Source organism: Saimiri boliviensis, chromosome 7, assembly GCF_048565385.1.
Source record: "Saimiri boliviensis isolate mSaiBol1 chromosome 7, mSaiBol1.pri, whole genome shotgun sequence".
Classification (NCBI taxonomy): domain Eukaryota; kingdom Metazoa; phylum Chordata; class Mammalia; order Primates; family Cebidae; genus Saimiri; species Saimiri boliviensis.
This window is the reverse complement of record NC_133455.1, coordinates 123,554,406-123,575,196: the sequence shown is the minus strand read 5'-3', so window position 1 is coordinate 123,575,196 and position 20,791 is coordinate 123,554,406. Positions and strand designations below refer to the sequence as shown.

The window sequence follows — 20,791 nt, the reverse complement described above, 5'->3', positions numbered from 1 at the left end:
TCCCAGATGCCATTGGCAGGCCTGTGTGACTCTTGGCCGCTACACGGTCAGCAATAAAAATTGGTTAATAGGAAAGAAATAACAGCTAGCAATCGCTCGAGGATCACTGGATGGCATAGCTGGACCAGAAACCCTTTAAACTCCTTTATAAGCCAGATACTCGCAAGCCCCGCCCAGGACGGGAAACCTACGGAGAAACGCGTAGGGGCGGGGCGAGCTTGTGGGAGTGGGGCGGGGACAGCTCTGATTGGCCAGCGTCGGGCGGAAGTCGGGAGGTTGGGTGGTCCGAAGACGCTGGCTTGCGACAGGGAGGGGGAGAAGGAAGGCTTTCCGTAAAGGTTGCCTCTCCGGCCCTTCGCTCCCTGGGACCCGCGGAAGGGAAAAAATCCAACAGCCAGGCCCCGCGGCTAGCCCCTTCCCACAGGCTCTCGCCGCTTGATTTTGTCACCGTTATGTGGGAAGCGAATCCAGTGAGTAGTCGAGCGGGACGGGGCGGGCCCAATGGGCGGGGTTGATGCGTGAGGGGCGGGAGGGGGCTACCGGAACTGCCTCCCCGCGCCGGCTTCAGCCTGGGTGCCGAGTTCCGGCCGCAGAGGTCCCGGGCCTTTCGGCCCGTGCGGGCTGTGCACTGCTCAGCAGTGACGTTCTCCAGTGCTTTACGGTTTTCTTGTTACCGTTATTTTTTTCATTTCCCGCGGTGTTTCAGCCTTCATCCCTTCACCGTGTTTTTGTTGTTGGTTTTGAGACGGGGTCTCGCTCCGTCGCCCAGGCTGGAGCGCGGTGGCGCAATCTCCGCTCACCGCAACCTCCGTCTCCCGGGTTCTAGCAATTCGATTGCCTCAGTCTCCCGAGTCCCCTCACCGTTTTTTAATTTTTTTATTTTTTTACTTTTTTTTGAGACGGAGTTTCGCTCTTGTTACCCAGGCTGGAGTGCAATGGCGCGATCTCGGCTCACCACAACCTCCGCCTCCTGGGTTCAGGCAATTCTCCTACCTCAGCCTCCTGAGTAGCTGGGACTACAGGCACGCGCCACCATGCCCAGCTAATTTTTTGTATTTTTAGGAGAGATGGGGTTTCACCATGTTGACCAGGATGGTCTCGATCTCTTGACCTCGTGATCCACCCGCCTCGGCCTCCCGAAATGCTGGGATTACAGGCTTCAGTCACCGCGCCCGCCCTTTTTTTTTTTTTTTTTTTTTTTAAGTAATTGGAGTAACTGGCCTTGGAACCTGTAGTCAGTCACTTGCCTGAGGTTTACCTGCCTGTCCCACCCGTTTAAAGCAAGGGAATTCGCCCCCCTTTTCTTGAATGGGCCTAAGAGGAGCCGTCAGTTCTGTTCCCTTCTTGGTGGATAGCCGTTTCAAACTTGGAGGATGGACTCTACTAACTAGACGGCGAAGTTCTTAGATGTTTTCGATCAGTGGACAAAGTGATGTTCTGAAACATTTCAACTGCAAGTCCGTCTTCTTCCTTGGTTGACTCTGGTATTTTTATGATGACTTCATGTATTTTTATATGCTTTGCTTTTACACATGTATTTATTTAAAGTGCAACGTAGGGTCGGAAAAGTGTCATACCTTTCCTCACCACCTACCCATTATAAGGATCACAGCCACCACTGGTAAAAACAGAAGATAGGTTAACAAGGTAAAAGCATAGCAAATCTAATCAAAGTTTTACGCCGTCGGGCTTCAGAGACCAGGGAAATCTCTATTTTTATGCGTAGGACCCATGAAGAATAGACAGCTGTGTAAAAATGTGATTGGACAAAGGATATGCTCTAATGTTAATAAACTGAGGGCGGAAACCTAGCAAGGTCTGTTTGTTCAGATTCTTCTTGGCCTCTCTGTATCATTCCTTCTATGGAGGAGGAATGACCCATCTGGAATGAGGCAAGGTAGGTTAGAGAATTTCTTTATGGCCAGTTCCTACAGAGAATGGCAGGGAAAGATTACAGTACTAGTTTTTATGGCTTGCTTTGTAGGAGAGGAACTGTAGTTTTCTCTCACTCGCTTTGGGGAAGAGGAATTCTGGTTTCAGTGACTCACTTCAGGGACCAAAGATTGGCAGGAGACAGAAGGGCAAGAGAAGATCAGAGGGAGACTTTCCCGAGGCTGCTTCTGAGGCCTTCCAATCTCTTTTAGTTCGAAGTACTCAGCATGCCAAAGTGTGATACTTCGGATAGCATTTTCTGAGCGCCAACACAACCCTCAGAGAGTGGGATCTAATTGCCTAGAGTATTCATCTGTTGTTATGGTTGAAACTGCCTAGTAAAATGGCAGATGTACGGTATTTACAACCTGGGAGTTGACCGGGAAAATGGCAGAATCACATTTCAGCAAGTTGTTGGACTAAATGCAGCCGTGTGCCTCTTAACAACGGGGATACGTTCTGAGAAATTCGTTGTTAGGTGATTTATTTCATTGTGTGAACATCACAGAGTGTACTTTCATAAGCCTACCACACACCTAAGGCTATATGGAATCGCCTGTTGCTCTTAACCTAGAAATCTGTACAGCATATTATTGTACTAAATACTGTAGGCATTTGTAACACGACGGAAAGTGTTTATGTATCTAAACATAGAAAAGGTACAGTAAAAATACAGTATTCTAATCCTTGGGACCATTGTTGTATATGCGGTCCATGATTGATTAAAAGTTGTTATGCAGTGCGTAATTGTATAAGAAACATACAAAACTACCCCTGTACTGAGATAACGGTGTAAATTTACTTTAATGATCCCTAATTTCCATATTTGAAATAACTTCCTTCCTATAATCAGTAGTCTTCCCCTCTCATTTCTGGAATATATTTTCAGATAAGTTAGAAAGTTTATTGGTAAATTTCGCTATGTTTTTAAGTTAATATTATCCAGTAGAAACTAGTCTGTTGGTCTGGATTTGGTAGTTGCATATTATGGTTCCTTCTTGTGCATCATATAACAAAGTCATCATCTTAGTGGTTTTTCTTTTGATTCATACATATAATACTCTCATCAAGCTGCCTTAGAGGAAATTAATTGCTTGTATTTGATTCTAGCAAAAATAATTTAGAATAATGAGAATGTGCTCTCTGCTTATATATTCAGTTTCACTATCTGTCATCAACCATCTTTATCTTGTATTTATATCTGTATATATCTTTATGTAGATACAAACGCCATTTTTGTTATCAGTCATTTTTTTCTTAATTTTTCCATAACCCTTTAGCCACCCAAGTGTATGTCTAACTTAAGGTTTTAAATCTTTCACTCTATTGTAAGCTCCATATGGACAGCTATTTTTCTCTGTTATTTTTCCTATAGTATCTTCAACTAGAGAACAGGGCCTGGCACATAGTAGGCACTCAATAAATATTTGTTGAATTCATGATGGTAATTGCACCAGCATGGACTAGAGAGAGTTCTTTGCTCCTACTGTGAATTTTCCCTCCTCATCACACATATGTCAGAATTTGCTGTTGGATTATTTGTATGTTTGTGAGAATTATAAAGGCATTAATGAATGTTTTATATACTTGGTTTGTTATATATCATTATCTCATTTCTTTTTAAGAAATGAGTTTCGGCCGGGCACGGTGGCTCAAGCCTGTAATCCCAGCACTTTGGGAGGCCGAGGTGGGTGGATCACGAGGTCGAGAGATGGAGACCAACGTGGTCAACATGGTGAAACCCCGTCTCTACTAAAAATACAAAAAATTAGCTGGGCATGGTGGCGCGTGCCTATAATCCCAGCTACTCAGGAGGCTGAGGCAGGAGAATTGCCTGAACCCAGGAGGCAGAGGTTGCGGTGAGCCGAGATCGCGCCATTGCACTCCAGCCTGGGTAACAAGAGCGAAACTCCGTCTCAAAAAAAAAAAGAAATGAGTTTCTTTGAAATCACCTGTGTGATTTTGCTAGATTTTAGCAGAGCAGGCTGACTTTTGTTAAAAGTGGGGAACCCTCCACAGATCATCCCACATTCTTCTTTTGCCACCCAAATAAGACATATTTTATCTTATTGCTACTGTATTTTCTTACTACAAATACTGTTTTTCTTCCTATGAGCACATGAATGCTATCAATAAGCACAGTTTGGTTTTAAAAATCAACATTCTACATGTGGGTTTCTGTAGTAATTTATTAGTTTCTTTTAGTTTCACTTTCTGGGTTTCACATTCCACAACTTCAGTTACCAGAAGTCAGCTGCGGTCTGAAAATATGAAATGGAAAATTCCAGAAATGAGCAATTAATAACTAGTAAGTTGCATACTGTACTCTGTAGTGTGATAAAGTCCCACACCATTGTGCTCGGTCCTGCCTGGGACCACAAATCCCTTTGTCCAGCATATCCACACTGCATATACTCCACCTGCCTGCTGGTCATAGAGTAACATGTAATGGCACTCGCTCATTTATTGAGCACCTATTATAAGCTAGTTGGTGTGAAGTCCCAAGGTTTACAGTGGTGAACAGAACAGACTAGGCCCCAGCCTTTATGAGGTTGTAGCCTGGTGCAGGCAGGCAGACATTAAACAAATAATTACGCAAATAGCATTTAATTCAAATTGTGATAAAAAGCTATGAAGGAAAAAGAGTACTATGACAGTGTAGGGGGAGCTAGTACTAGACTGGGCAATCAGGAAGGGCCACCCTGTGAAAGTAACTTTTATGGAGAGCCGAAGGGTTAAGCAAGCGTTAACCAGGGGAAGGTTTGCTGGAAGGTGGTGAGGGCTGTTCAGACAGCAGGGATAGTGTAAGCAAAGAACCTGAGGCAGAAAGGAGCTTGGTGCTTGAGAAAAAGAGAGAAGCGTATGTGGCTGGGACACAGTGAGCCAGAAGACAAGCCCAGGAGGCAGACACCAGGCCATGCATGGATTTGTGGCATGTGTTTAGGTTTCTGAACTTTATCCTTAGAGTAGTGGTAACACATTGAAGGAAGTGTCATGAACATATTTATGTTTTTAAAAAGATTGCTCTGGCTGCTGTGTGGAAAATGAGTTTATGTATTAGAAAATATGGTTGATATCATAATGGCCTCCCAAAGATACCCACATCCTAATTCCCAGAATCTGTGAGTATGTTAAGATACATGGCAAAGGGAAGGTAATTAGCTCATCGGCTGACCTTATCATAAAGAGATTACCTTGGATTATCTGCGGGGGGCCCAAAGTAATCACAAGGGTCCTTAAAAGTAGAACATAGGGACAAAAGACATGGTCAAAGAGATACAACATGGCTGGCTTTGGAGACGAAGGAAGGAGGTCACAATCCAAGGTATGTGGGTAGCTTCTAGAAGCTTGAAAAACCGTAGAAATAGATTCTCTCCTACAACCTTCAGAAGGGAATCAAACTCACCTTGATTTTAGCCCATTGAGATCCATGTAAGATTTCTACAGAAATGTAAACAAAAAATTAATGTTGTATTTAAGCCACTGTGTTTGTGATAATTTCTTCTAGCAGTAGAAAACTAACGCTAAGAGGCATAAGGGGCTGTAGGAAGACTAATTAGGAGGTTATAGTGTAGTCCAAGGTAGTGATGAAGGTGACTTGGACTATGTGGGTAGTAGTGGGAGGAGAGAGAGATCAATTCAAGCTGCATCTTAGGTGATGACTTAGCTTTCTGGCACAGGCAGCGAGGAATAAGATGTTTTTTTCTGAGCTTGGAAAAGGGAAAGCCGTATGGAAGATAACAAGAGTTTGGTTTTGGACCCACTATGTTTAATGTGCCAATGAGATATCAAGTGGTAAAGTTTGGAAGGCAGTTGGCTAGGTAGGTAAGTCGAGCTCAGAGAAGAAGGCTGGGATAGAAATTGAAATTCAGGCCTTAGCATCTTTAGATAGTCTGTCACCCAGGCTGGAGTGCAGTGTGACACAGTCTCGGCTCACTGCAACCTGTGCCTCCTGGGTTCAGGTGATTCTCGTGCCTCAGCCTCCTGAGTAGCTAGGACTACAGGTGTGCACTACCACACCTGGCTAATTTTTGTTTTAGTAGAGACAGGATTTTACCATGTTGGCCAGGCTGGTCTCAAACTCCTGACCTCAAGTGATTGCCTGCCTCAGCCTCTCAAAGTTGTGGGATTACAGTCATGAGCCACTGTGCTCGGCCCCCAGTAAAGCAGTATTTTAGAAATTAATGTTTTTATTGTCATTGGGGATAATTTTTTTTTATTTTTGCAGCTTCTTACAAAGTACTTGTATTTAATTTGATGATGCATAGTTTGAGATGTAGGTTAGACCTAGACTCTTTGATTTTTTTACCCATATGTCTACTAAACTAGGAAATTCTATGCCACAATTATAGATTGTCAGGACTTGCAACTTGTGTTTGCTGGCTCTGTTTTGGAATAGCAAGGTCAAACACGGACTGAGAAATTATCAGAAGATTTCTCCCTGAAGATTATATCTTGTGCTCTTTCAGTTGCTTGGTTGACAAGCTTATAATATTAAACAATTACAGGAGTGAATGTTTCAACTAGCCTGAATGTTTGGAAGATAGGAACAAATGGATTCTTATTTTTTTACTTCTTCAGTATCTGTAAAGTATTTTCCCACGTTTTATTTTAACCTTTAGCTGTGTTCTTTATACACACAATAGTGTAATCAGTCTCGCTGTGATAAGTGAAGAAAACCATCAGGTTTGGGAAGGAATCACATCCTAGCAATTGAGCTGTTTGCAACATAGCTTGGTGACTTTGAAAAATGTGGTATCTTATTCTTAGCATTAAAAATCAGGGTATTTTGGCCCTGAAGTAGTAGTTTCATGCTATTTAAAATTCTAGATGTATTTCTGCTTTACTCCACTTAAGCAGGCCTCTAGAAAACATAGAATTACTTTTTGATATTGTTGGCATTATGAAGAATTTTTAAAAATCTCATCCTTCATATCAGAAACTTGTCACTACTTTTTTCCTTGACAGCCAGCAAACTTGAGTGGGAAGAATAATCTTGCAAATGCTGCCATTTCCTTCTGCAACATCTGAGAGCACGTACTCTGAATAGTCAATATTTGATGATATTTAATTTCCATTATTTCTTTCAACACTCAGTTATAATCAGGAGGCATATTGTTGACTCCTGTTTCATATAAAGAATCTTTTAGTAATATAACAGTATATGTTTTTGCTATTTATATACTTCATGCTTTGTCAGTTTTCAATATGTTGCAGCTTTTCAACTTATGTCATAGCTTACAAAAGTATCATTGTCTAAATAAAAACGGTCTTCCCTGTACTATAAGTTTTCACTGATACGCAGAATAAAAAGTTCTTGAGTACTTTTACCTTATCATATATTATATTATATGTCAAGGACTGATTTATATTTTCTCCACAGGTAATTTATCCAACTGTGAAACAAAATATATGCTGAAACACTCATGTGATAGTAATTGCTCTTCTACATTGTGTTCCATGATAATATATGACATCCAATAGAATCATTTAATAAAGAAATTTTGTCAATAGCTTGTTTCTTCCCAGGCATTAAATTTGAATTGATTAGCTTCTCAGCAGTGTCAAGAATTTTTACCTGTTTTAGCTGAGGAGTGCCTCTTTTCTCTTGGTTTCTTCTTTATCCTTATCAACAAAGCAAATGGACTTTGGGCTTTCGTGAAAATTATCTGAAAGTTTACTTGGGTTTCATACTACTATATTTAAGTAAGTGCTAACTATAGCTGATATAAAAGTATCAACAGAGAGTGAATATAATGGGATATTATAGTGAATGGTAACTTTAAAGAAAATAAAGAGATTTTCATGCAAATTATCATTAATTTTACATTTGAACTTTTGAAAAAGTATGTAGGCAAATTTCTTTCATTACTTTGGCCCTGAAAATGCCTTTGAACTATTTCATAATCCCTGAGGACCATCTTTTCAAGATTCTGAGAGGAAACAGGAAGGGCTAGGACTGAGCCATGAGGAACTCTATAAGTTACAAGCTGAGTAGAAGTTAAAGTGCAAAGGAGATCAAGAATTTATGGACAAAAAAATAAGATGATCTGGAGAGTGTCATGTGATAGATACCAAGGGAAGAGTGATTCAGGACAGAGGATAAACTGTGAAATGTTACCGTGAAGTAAGTAAGACGAGGACTGAAAAGAGTGTTGGATTTAGTAATGTGAAGCTCATTAGACATCCTAGGGAGTGTCTTTTTTTTTAAGTGATGATGGGTGAGAAAGATTGGATCACAAGCTAGAAAAGTTATATTGCAGTGGGTGTTAGCATGGAAAGTGAAGAAATAAACATAGTGTATAGACAAAGAGTTACAATTATTAAGTCACCAAAGGAGACAAGATGAGATCCTGAAAGCACTCAATCTGAAAGAAGATATAAAAAGTTGAAAAACAGAACAAAGAACAGGTGGGACCAAAAACAGCAAATAACAAGATGTAAACTTAAAGCTAAACATATCAATAATTATACTACATATGAATGCTCTAAACACCCCAATTAAAAGATAGAGATTTTCAGATTGGATTGAAAAAACAAGACCAAAGTGTAAGTTGTCTATAAGAAGCATACTTTGAATATGGACACAAATAGAATAAAACTAAATAGAGGAAGATATACAGTGCTAACCCTAATGAAGAGAAAGTATGAGTGGTTTATTAATGTTAAGGTAGATTTCAGAGATAATGATATTATCAAGGATAAAGATTGTCATTTCCTAATGATGAAGAGATCAGTTAACCAGAAACAATCCTAGATATATAGACATTAGAGCTTTAAAATACATGAAACAAAATTAATAGAATAGTAGTAAGAAATGAAAGTTATACTTGGAGATTTCAGTAGTTTTCTCCAAATAATTGATGGAATAAGTAGATAGAAAATGACCAACAACATAGAAAACTTTAACACCACTGTCAGCTATCTTGATCTGCTTGGCATTTATAGAACAGTTCACCCATCAACAGCTGAATACATGTAGTTTCTTTTTTTCCAACTACATGGAGAACCTGTAAAAAGATATACCATATCCCGGGCCATGAAACTTGTCTCAATACATTTGAAATAATTGAAGTAATACAAGATGTCTAAATGGAATTAAGTTAGAAATCAGTAACAGAAAGATCTATAAAATTCCCCCAAGCATTTGGTAAATAAATAACACTTTAAGGTAACCCATGTGTTGAAGAAATGAAAAGAGAAAATAGCATGAAAACACAACATATCGAATTTGTGGGATGGTGCCAAAGCAGTACTTAGAGTTAAATTAATGGCTGTATTGGGAAAGAAGAAATGTTACAAATCAGTGATCACAGTTTTCTAAGAAACTAGACAAAGAAGAGGAAGTTAAACAAGAGCAAGGAAATAAAGGTTAGAGTGGAAATCACTAAAACACAAAACAACTGTGAAAATCAGTGAAACCAAAAGCTAGTTCTTTGAGAATTAGAAAATTAAAAAATTAAAATGTAATTTTTTAAAATTAAAAAATTGGAAATTAATTAGATGATATGAAGATGATATGAAGCCTATGTAAAAATTAATTTCTAATTAATTCTAATTTAATTAGAAATTTAAAAATTTCTAGCCAGACACATCAGGATAAAAGGAAGACACAAATTACCAATATTGAGAATAAGAGAGGTAACATCACTATGTATTTTAAAGATATTAAAAGGATAAAGCCCTGTTATGAACAACTTTATATCAATCAGTATGACAACTTAGATTGAATGGACATAGTCCTAGAGAGACACAAACTACCAAAGCTCACTGAAGAAGTAGATAACACAGATAATCTAGTATTGGTTAAAGAATTTGAATTTGCAGGAAAAAAAAAATCATTGTAAAAGAAAATTCCAGGTCCAGATGATTTCAGTGGTGAATTCTACCAAATTTTTAAGGAAGAAATAATTAACACAGTTTTAGAAAATTGAAGAGGATATAATACTTCACAGCTCATTTCATGAGGCTGTCATTACCCTTCTATTAAAATCCATCATAGAAAACTATAGACCAATATCCTGCATGAACATACATGAACAGTTTTAAATAGACTTTCTGCAACTCAAATCTAACATATATAAAAGGATTAATACATATGAGCAAGTGGTGTTTAATCCAAGAATGCAAGGTTGGTTTAATATTTGAACAGCAATCAATGTAATTCAGCAGGTAAACAAACTAAAATGAAAAACCATATGATCATTCCAATACATACAGAAAAAGCCTTTGACAAAATCTAATATTGATTCTCACCTCCAGGGAACTAAGCTCTTGAATTTTTTTGTCTTAATAGTGTATTTGCATGCCCAAGTCCTTGAGCTGTGCTATACCAGTTTGTCTGGATTGTTTATACTAGCCATGTGGTTTATAGTGAAGACCTGCTTTCCTTCTGGGAATCTGGAGCTTCAGTAACAGGTCAGTCACACAGGTGCTGTATGCTTACATGGCTGATACCCAGTAAAAGCTCTGTACACTTTGGCTCAAGTGAACTTCCTTGGTTGGTAACACTTTGCACATATTGTCACACATAGTTGCTGGGAAAATGAAGTGTACTCCATGTGACTACACTGGGGAGGGACACTTGGAAGCCTGTACATGGTTTCTTCTAGACTTCACCCCATGTGCTTTTCCCCTTTGCTGATTTTACTCTCTATTCTTTCACCGAAATAAAGTGTAAACATGAGTAGAACAACTTTTGAGTCTTGTGAGTCCTAGCAAATCATCAACCCTGAGGGTTGTCTTAGGCACCCCTAATACAAAGGACATCTTCAGAATACTTTTATCTAACTACTTAATGGCGAAAGACTGACTACTTTCTCCCTAAGATCAAGAACAAGGAAATGTTGTCCTTTCTTTATTCAGTATTGTACTAGAGGTTCTAAGGAAAAAGGCAAGATAGAAAAAAATAGGCATCTAAATCTTAGAAGAAAGAAGTAAAGCTGTCTTTATTCAGATGATATGAAGCCTATGTAAAAATCTGATGGAATATCTGAAAAGCTCTTAGAACTAATCATAAGGTTGCTAGATATGGAATTCATATGCAAAAATCAGTGTATCTCTATATACTAGCAATATATAATCAGAAATTAACTTTTAAAATGCAATTCCACTTACAGTAGTATCAAAAATATAAAATAAGCCTGAATATAGTGTAAAAATTTGCAAAATGTGTACATTGAAACCTATAAAACATTCTTGAAAAAATTAAGACCTAAATAAATTGAGAGATATAATTTATTTATGGGTTGGAATACTCAATATTGTTAAGATGCTAGTTTTCTCCAGATGGACTGGTAATTCAATGCAATCCCAGTTTAAAAAAAAAAAAAAAAATCAAAGGACCTAGAATAGCCAAAGCAATTCTGAAAAAGAAGAACAAACTTGGAGAGCTAGCATTACTGATTTAATGATTCAGTGTGAAACAACAGTAATCAAAACAGTGTAGTATTGGCATCAAGGTAGGGAATTAATTAATGGAATGGAATAGAATAAAAAGTAGGGCCACAAACAAATGATTTTTTAATAAAGGTAAGATTCAGTGGGAAAAGGATAGTTTTAACTAATGATGTTGGAACAATTGGATACCCATATGTGGAAAAATGAACTTCACTCCATACTTTGCACCATATAAAAATTAACTAAAAATGGATCATAGACCTCAATGCAGAATCTAAAACTACAAATTTCCAGGTGAAAAAATAGAAAAAAAAATCTATATATTTGAGATAGAGTCATGCTCGATTGCCTAGGCTATAGTGCAGAAGTGTGATCATAGCTCATTGTAATATTGAACTCCTGGGCTCAAGCAATCCTCTTGCCTATCTCCCAAATAGCTGGGACTACAGGTACATGCTACCATGCCCAATTAATTTTTAAATGTTTTGTAGAGACAGAGTTTTGTTGTGTTTCCCAGGCTAGTCTCAAACTACTGACTTCAAGAGATCTAGTCTAAAACTCCTGGTTTCAATCCATCATCTGGCTGCAGCCTCCCAAAGTGCTATGATTATAGGCATGAGCTGCCATGCCTGGCTGAGAAAAATCTTTTTCAAATTTTAAAACTGGCATTTCCATAATGACTAATGATGTTGAACATCTTTTCATGTAGTTATTTTCCATCTGCTTGTTTTCTTTGGTGTCGTGTCTGCTAGCATTGGTTAGGCAAAGATTCTTTTTAGCTACAATAACAGAACCATGATCCATGAAAGAAAAAAGTAATAAAACAGACTTTATCAAAATTAAAAACGTGTGCTGTTGAAAACATGCTGCTAGGAGAATGAAAAGATAAGCCACAGACTGGAGAAAGTATTTAAACAGCATGGATCTGATAAATGACTTGTACCTAGAATATATTAACTCTGAAATCTCAAGGAACTCAATTTTTTAAAGTGAGCTAAAGATTTGAATAGACACTGCACCAAAGAAGATAAGCAGATGGAAAGTAACATGAAAAGATGCTCAACATCATTAATCTTTAGGGAAATGGAAAACAGAACCACAATATTGCCCATCTATCAGATTGGCAAAAATTAAAAAGAGCCCTAATGCCATTTATTAGGGCTTTGCCTTCATGATTTAATCACCTCCCAAAGAGCCCATTTCTATATATCATCACATTAGGAGTTAGAATTTTCACATAGGAATTTGGCAAGCACACAAACATTCCATCTGTAACATTCTGGCTCTGCTCCTTGCCCCCCGCAATGAATTTGTGTCCTCCTTGCACGCAAATTATATTCATTTTACTGCAGTCACCCCGAAAGTCTTATACCAGCATCAACTTTAAAGTTCAACATCTCATCTAAATATTATCTAAATCAGATGCGGTTGAGCCCAAGGTATGATTCATCCTGAGGCGAATTCTCCTCCACCTATAACCCTGTGAAACCAAATATATGCTTCCAAAATGCAATGATGGTATGAGTTTGGTGGCTTGTGCCTGTGATCCCGGCTACTTGGCAGGCTGAGGTAGGAGGATACTGAGGCCAGGAGTTGAAGACTAGCCTGAGCAACATGGCAGGACTCGGTCTCTGAAAAAATTGAAAAATTAATTAGCCAGGTGTGGCGGCATTTGCCTATAGTCCCAGCTCCACAGGAAGCTGAAGCACAAGGATTACTTGATACCAGGACTTCGAGGTTGCAGTGAGCTATGATGTGCCACTGCACTCCAGCCTGGACAATAGAGCAAGGCCCTGACTTTAAAAAAATTAAAAAATTAAAAAAATACAGTGGTGGGGTAGGCATAGGGTAGACATTTCTTTTTTTTTTTTTTTTTTTGAGACGGAGTTTCGCTCTTGTTACCCAGGCTGGAGTGCAATGGTGCGATCTCGGCTCACCGCAACCTCCGCCTCCTGGGTTCAGGCAATTCTCCTGCCTCAGCCTCCTGAGTAGCTGGGATTATAGGCACGCACCACCATGCCCAGCTAATTTTTTGTATTTTTAGTAGAGACGGGGTTTCACCATGTTGACCAGGTTGGTCTCGATCTCTCGACCTTGTGATCCACCCGCCTCAGCCTCCCAAAGTGCTGGGATTACAGGCTTGAGCCACCGCGCCCGGCTAGGGTAGACATTTCATTCCAAAAGGAAGAAAAAGGAAAGAAGAAAGGGGTGACAGATCGGAGCAAGTTTCATGAAATCTTAAGGCTGCAAAATAATTGGCCTGATGCTCTGCCTTCTGGACCCTCTGATGGGATTGGTTACAATCCCTGGACTTCGATAGCTCCAGCCCTCATGAGCCATCTGGCCTGTTGAAAGCAAGGCAGTGGGCCACTCTTTTGTTGAACCAAGAAGGCATCCCAGATGATCTCTGAATTGCTTTTAGGGTCCTTCGTTGTCTTAAAGAGGAGCACACATTTGCAGCTGAGTTGCTCTGTGGTCCCATCCTGTAAAATCCAAGAAGTATACCAGCCTTCCTTCATTTCTTCCCATCTACGATTTCTTCATTTCAAATTGACAGTTTTCCTGCTGGGGTGGTCCACATCCATACTAATCTTATGAAATGGTCCTTTGGCCACACCCTTAGCGTTGCTTGAACCGACTTTCATGTTCTTTTCCATATGGGTAGGTTGAGAATTTTCTGCATCTTTAAGTACTGGTTCCTTTTTGCTTAACAATTCTGTCTTTAAGTCATTCTCACTTGTGTTTTATTTAAGTGATCTGGAGGACCCAGGCCACTCCTTCAGCAAATTGTTCAGAGGTTTCCTCAGCCAAATATCCAATTTCACTTGCAAATGCATTTATCTTTATAACTGTTAAATCTTTATGTTGGGTTACCCGTTTTTTCATGATAAAATGACCCTTTTTATAGTAACACTTTTTGATATAAAGTCTATTTTACCTGGCATTGGTACAGTCACTCCAGCTTTTTTATGACTGTTGTTTACATGGCATTTTTTATTTGTCCTTCTACTTTCCACCCATTTGTATCTTTGAATCTAAAGTATATTTCTGTAGACAGCATATAGTTGGATTTCAAACAAATCTAATCTGAATAATCTACCTTTGGATTGGATTAGTTTACTAAAATTTAATACTATTATTTAATTGCTCGTTTTATTATTTTTTACAATTTTACTCTTGGTTTTCTATTCAATTTTTTTTCAAACTTTGGAATATTCACATGTATATAGTAATGTATCTTAGAGATAGTACCCAAGACTAAACATAAATTTATTCATGTTTCATGTATGCCTTATACACATAGTTTGAAGGTAATTTTATACAATATTTTTTATACTTTTGTGCATGAAGCAAAGTTAGTGTACACTGATCCATTAGAATGCAAAGATGTCATATCTCCACCACCTATGTGGACAAATCTGTGGTGATTTGGCATTATCATCATTTCTGACTCTGAATTTACATGCTATGTCTTTTAAGGAAACTAATAGGAAAAAGGAGAGAACAGGTGTGTAGTGTCTATATATTTAATTTATTATATATACCCTCTTATTTACTCTGATTCTTCTTGTGGATTTGAGTTACCATATGATGTTATTTCTTTCTCCAATATAGCTTTGTTCCCACCTGCCTAGTTGGTGCTGCTATTGTGTATTTAACCATTCTGTACATTATACATTACAGGGCTAATGATACAATTAAATACATGTTTAAAAAATTGATACATAATAGATATACGTATTTTCAGGACATGTGATAATTTAATAAATTCACATAAAATTTACATATGATATCTGTCACCTTAAATACTTACCCTCTTTATGCTAGAAACCATTCAAACTAGTCCCCTCTAGATATTTTGAAATATGCAATAGATTATTATAAACTACAGTCACCCTACTGATCTATTGAACACTAGGTCTTACTACTTCTAGGTCTTGTTTCTTATATCTAATTGTGTATTTCTAACCATTAATCAACCTCTTTTAATCACTCTCTCCCCGTGCCCTTTTCAGCCTCTGGTAACCACCAGTCTACTTTGTCTTTCGATGCATTCCACTTATTTAACTCCCACATACGAGTGAGCACATGAGATATTTGTCTTTCTGTGTTCAGCTTATTTTACTTAACATGAATTCTCGTTCCATCTCTGTTGCTGCAAATGTCATGATTCCATTCTTTTTTACAGTTGGATAATCCATTGTGTATGTAAACCACATTTTTAAAAATCCATCCATTCTTCCACGGATGGATACTTAGGTTGATTCCATATCTTGGCTATTATGAATCATTCTGCAATAAACATAGGAGTACAGATATGTCTTCAGTACATCAATTTTTTTTTCTTTTAGATATATACTCAGTAGTGGAGTTGCTGGATAAAATGGTAGTCTTATTATTTTTTGAGACACCTCCATATAGTTTTCCATGGTGACTCTACTTATTTACATTCCCAGCAACAGTGGACAAGGGTTCCCTTTTCTCCATAACCTTGCTAGCATTTGTTATTCTTTGTCTTTTTTTATAAAGGCTATTTTAATTGGGATGAGATGATGTCTTATTTTGGTTTTGGTTTGCATTTCTCTGAAAATCAGTGATTTAGAGCATTTTGTCATATACTTGTTGGCAATTTGTATGTCTTTTGAGAAATGTTTATTCAGGTCTTTTGCCTACTTTTAAATTGGATTATCTGTGGCATTTTTTTTCTTTTGCTATTGAATTAAGCTCTTTACATATTCTTCTTATTAATCTTTTGTCAGATTAATAGTTTGTACATATTTTCTCCCATTCTGTGATTTGTTTCTTCACTTTATTGTGTTTCTTTTGTTATGTAGACTCTTTTTAGCTTGATGTAATTCCAGTGATCTATTTTTGCTTTGGTTGCAGTGCTTTTGAGGTCTTACACAAAAAATCTTACCCAGACCAATGTTCTGAAGCATTTCCCCAATGTTTTCTTCTAGTAGTTTCATAGTTTCAGGTCTTACATTTAAGTCTTTGATTCATTTTGATTTGATTTTTTAAAATATGGTAAGAGATAGTGGTATTGTTTCTTTCTTCTGCAAGCTGGATGTTCTTTATCCAGTTTTCCCAGCATCATTTATGGAAGAGACCGTTCCCATTGTGTGTTCATGGTGATCTTGTTGCAAATGAGTTAGCTGTAAATGTGTGGATTTATATCTGGGTTCTCTGTTCCATTGCTCTGTGTGTCTGTTTTTATGCAAGTATCATGATGATTTGATTACTATAGCTTTGTAGTATATTTTGAAGTCAGGTAATGTGAGGACTCCAGCCTTATTTTTGCTCAAGATTGCTTTGGTGATTCAGGGTCTTTTGTGGTTCCACGTAAATTTTAGGATTTTTTTTTCTGTAAAAAATCTCATTGTTATTTTGATAGGGATTATGTTGAACCTGTAAATTGGTTTGGGCAGTATTGTCATTTTAACAATATTGTGGCCGGGTGCAGTGGCTCACACCTGTAATGCCAGCACTTTGGGAGGCCGAGGCAGGCGGATCATGAAGTCAAGAGATCGAGACCATCCTGGCCAACATGGTGAAACCGTGTCTCTACTAAAAAATACAAAAACTAGCTGGGTGTGGTGGCGCACGTCTTTAGTCCCAGCTACTTAGGAGGCTGAGGCAGGAGAATTGCTTGAACCCAGGAGGCAGAGATTGCAGTGAGCCAAGATTGTGCCACTGCACTCCAGCCTGGCACCTGGCAACAGAGCGAGACTCTGTCTCAAAACAAAACAAAGCAAAACAATATTGTTCCGATTTATGAGCATGGAATATCTTTCCATTTTTATGTCCTCTAACTTATTTCATAACCGTTTTATAGTTTTTCTTGTTTAGGTCTTTCACTTTAGTTAAATTGACTTCTATGTATTTTATATTCTTTGTAACTATTGTAAATTGAATTGCTTTCTTGATTTCTTTTTTAGATTGTTTGCTCTTGGAATATATAAATGCTACTGATTTTTGTATGTTGATTTTGTATCCTACAGTTTTACTGAATGTATCAGTTTTAACAAGTTTTCAGTGGAGTTTTTAGGTTTCTTTCAGAATAGGATTATGTCTTCTGTGAACAAAGGAAATTTGATTTCTTTTTCTCCAATTTGGTTGCCATTTGTTTCTCTTTCTTGCGTAATTGCTATTGCCAGGACTTCCAATATCATGTTGAGTAACAGTAGTTAGAGTAGGCATCCTTGTCTTGTTCCAGATTTTAGAGGAAAGGCTGTTAACTTTTTCCCATTTATTGGGATATTAGTTGTGGGTTTGTCATATGGCTTTTATTATTTTGAGATATGTTCCTTCTATATCCAGTTTGTTAAGGGTTTTTGTTATAAGAATATGTTAAATTTTATCAAATGCTTTTAAAGCATCTGTTAAAATGATCATATGTTTTTTCTTCTTGGTTTTGTTGTGATCTGTCATGTTGATCAATTTGTGTATGTTGAACCATCCTTGCATCCCTAGGTTGTGAATCCCACTTGATGATGGTCAGTGATTTTTTTAATGTGTTGAGTTGAATTCGGTTTGCTAGTATTTTGTTGAGCATTTTGGCATCTATGTTAATGGGTGATATTGGTGCATAGTTTTCCTTCGTGTCCTTATTTGGTTTTGATATCAGGATAATGCTGTCTCGTAGAATGAATTTGAAGTATTTCTTCCTTTTCAATTTTTTTTGAAGAGTTTGAGAAGAATTGGCATTAGTTCTTTAAATGTTTGGTAGAATTTAGCAGTGAAGCTATCAGGTTCTGAGCTTTACTTTGATGTGAGATGTAATTACATCTTCAGTTTTGTTACTTGTTACTGGTTTGTTTAGGTTTTATTTTTCTTTATTTTTCCTTTTCTTTCTTTTCTCCTCTTCTCTGCTCTTTTCTCTTTTCTTTTCATTTCTTTTCTTTTTTCTTTTTCTTTCTTCCTACAGGATCTGTCTGTTTCCTAGGCTGGAGTACAGTGGTACAGTCATAGCTCACTGCAGCTTTAAGTGCTGGGGCTCAAGTGATACTCCCATCTCAGCTTCCCAAGTATTTGGGACCACAGGCACATGTCCAGGTAGTTTTTAAATTTTGTGTAGAGACAGAGTTTCACTATGTTGCCTAGGCTGGTCTTGAACTCCTAGCCATAAATGATCCTCCTGCCTTGGCCTCTCAAAGTGCTGGGATTACAGGCATGAGCCACTGCACCCAGCCTGTTCAAGTTTTCTATCTCTTTTGATTTAATCATAGTAAATTGTAAATGTCCAGGAATTTATCCATTTCTTTCAGGTTTTCTAATTTGTTGGCATATAGTTGTTTGTAATCATCTCTAATAATTATTTGTATTTCTTGTGGTCTCAGTTGTTGTCACCTTTTTTACTTCTGATTTTATTTATTCAGACTTTTTTCCTTAGTCTTGCTAAGACTAAAAATTATCCATTTTTGTTTATCTTTTGAAAAAACCCTCTTTTTGCATCATTGATCTTTTGTATTGCTTTTTAAGTCTCAATTTTATTTATTTCTGCTCTGCTATATTATTTCATTCCTTCGATTAATTTTGGATTGGCTTATTCTTTTCTAGTTCCTTAAGGTATGCATTATTAGATTTTTTTAAGTCTACTTTTTTGGTACAGGTGTTTATTGCTATAAACTTCTCTTTTAGTACTGCTTTTGTTGTATCCCATAGATTTTCGTATTTTGTAGTTCCACTTTCATTTGCTTCAAGAAATTTTAAATTATATTCTTAATTTCTTCATTGGCTAATTGGTCATTTTGGAGCATGCTGTTTAATTTCCATATTTTTGTGTAGTTTCCAAAGTTCTTCCTTTCTTTGGTTTCTAGTTTCATTTCATTGTGGTCAGAGAAGATAATTTATGTGATTTCTGCTTTTTTGAAATTGTTTAGACTTTTTGTGGCCTAAGATATGGCCTATTCTGAAGACTATTTCATGTGTTGATGAAAAGAATATGTGTTCTTCAGCAGTTGGGTGAAATGTTGTGTAAATGACAGGCCTCTTTGATCTAGTGTGCAGTTTAAATCTGATGTGGTGGTGGTGGTTGTTGTTTTTCTGTCTGGAAATCCCCACCCCCCTTTTTTTTTTTTAAGTCCCTTACTTTTACTGTATTGCAGGATACCCCTCACTTTAAGTCTGTTAATGTTTGTTTTATATACTTAAGATCTCTCTGGTATTGAGTACATAAATATTTATAATTATTATATCCACTTGCCTAGTTGACCCCATTATTATTATTTATTGACCTTCTTTATTTATAGGCTGTTCATAGTCTATTTTATCTGATATAAGTATAGCTACCCTGCTCTTCTTTGGTTTACAGTTGCATGGAATATCTTTGTCCCTTCACTTTCAGTCTCATGCGCATCTTTATAGGTCAGGTGGGTTTCTTGTAGATAGCATATATTTGGATATTTGGATCTTGTTTGTTTGTTTGTTTGTTTGTTTTCCCCCATTCAGCTACTCTGTGCTCTTTAATTGAAAAAGTGAGTTCATTTGCATTTAGGGTTATTATTTGTAAGGTTGTCCTTACTAGTTCATCTTGTTGCTTATTTTCTGGTTGTTTTGTAACTGGTCTCTTCCTTTCTTACATCTTCCTTTCTGGTTAAGGGATTTTTCTCTGGTCATTTGTTTTAACTCATTGCTTTTTATTTTTAGTGGGTCTATTACAGGTTTTTGCATTACGGTTACCACAAGACTTACAAAAACATCTTATAGATACAACAAGTTGTATTACAGAGAGATTAGAGATTCTTTGTAATTTAGCTGTTGAGTATCTTTTTTTACCCACTAGGCCTGCCTCCTTTTAAGAACTAGATGGTGCCTTACACTCAGGTTTTTCTCAGCTCTAGTAAATAATTAGAACACCGCCCATGTCGAATGGGGGAGGTACCAAACAGTTTATCCTGGCAGCGTGGGAAGACTGACTAGAGTTTTGTGCTTGGGAGACCTGTGGAATGAAGCTCCTACAGTGTGGTGTTGCTGAATAGCCGCTCTGATTTGGTGTCTCCTTTGATTGTTACAGAGCAGTTTCCAGGATTAGGGAGTGTAGTCCCATTTTACTCCTTTGTCTCTGGCTGTTTTCAGGGATATTTCTCCCTTCAGATATTCCCAGTGCTTCCTATAGGTTGAGGCAGGGACAGGTCTCCTGTGAGGGAACCCAAGATGGTGGGAAAACTGGTTGGCCACCTTAGTCTCACTTTTTCCAGTGTAGAAACCATGAGCCACAGGAAAGTTTTCCATATGTTTGATGCTGGGCTGATTTTTTGGTGAGGCATCATGGGTAAGGAAATCTAATTCCCTTACCATCTGCTCAGTTTTTTTTCACTTCTCTGTGTCCTTGGGAACCGTCTCTCCTACATTATATTTGCATTCTGGTGATAATCTTGGTGTTGCGTATTTGTTTTGGGGTTTCTGTAGGGGAAGGGAGTGAAGCCAGCTTTTTTCTCTGTCACTGTCTTGGAACTGG

General features: G+C 37.6%; 1 protein-coding gene across 7 annotated transcripts in view; it reads left to right on the top strand.

The window, feature by feature from the left end:
- Positions 1-268: 268 nt before the first annotated feature.
- Positions 269-20,791, top strand: part of PARP11 (poly(ADP-ribose) polymerase family member 11) — a 73,789-nt gene continuing 53,266 nt past the window's right edge. Inside the window, exons 1-2 of one of the 7 annotated variants that reach the window (XM_074403406.1) lie at positions 290-470; positions 10,229-10,350. Coding sequence is in view for 2 of the 7 variants with exons in the window: in XM_003942189.3 (XP_003942238.1) it covers positions 453-470 (18 nt within the window). In the remaining 5 variants the exon portion in view is untranslated. Of the gene's footprint in view, positions 471-559; positions 1,648-10,228; positions 10,351-20,791 lie in introns of those variants that run through there. The other 6 variants (XM_074403407.1, XM_010330032.2, XM_003942189.3 and 3 more) reach the window with 6 other exon arrangements.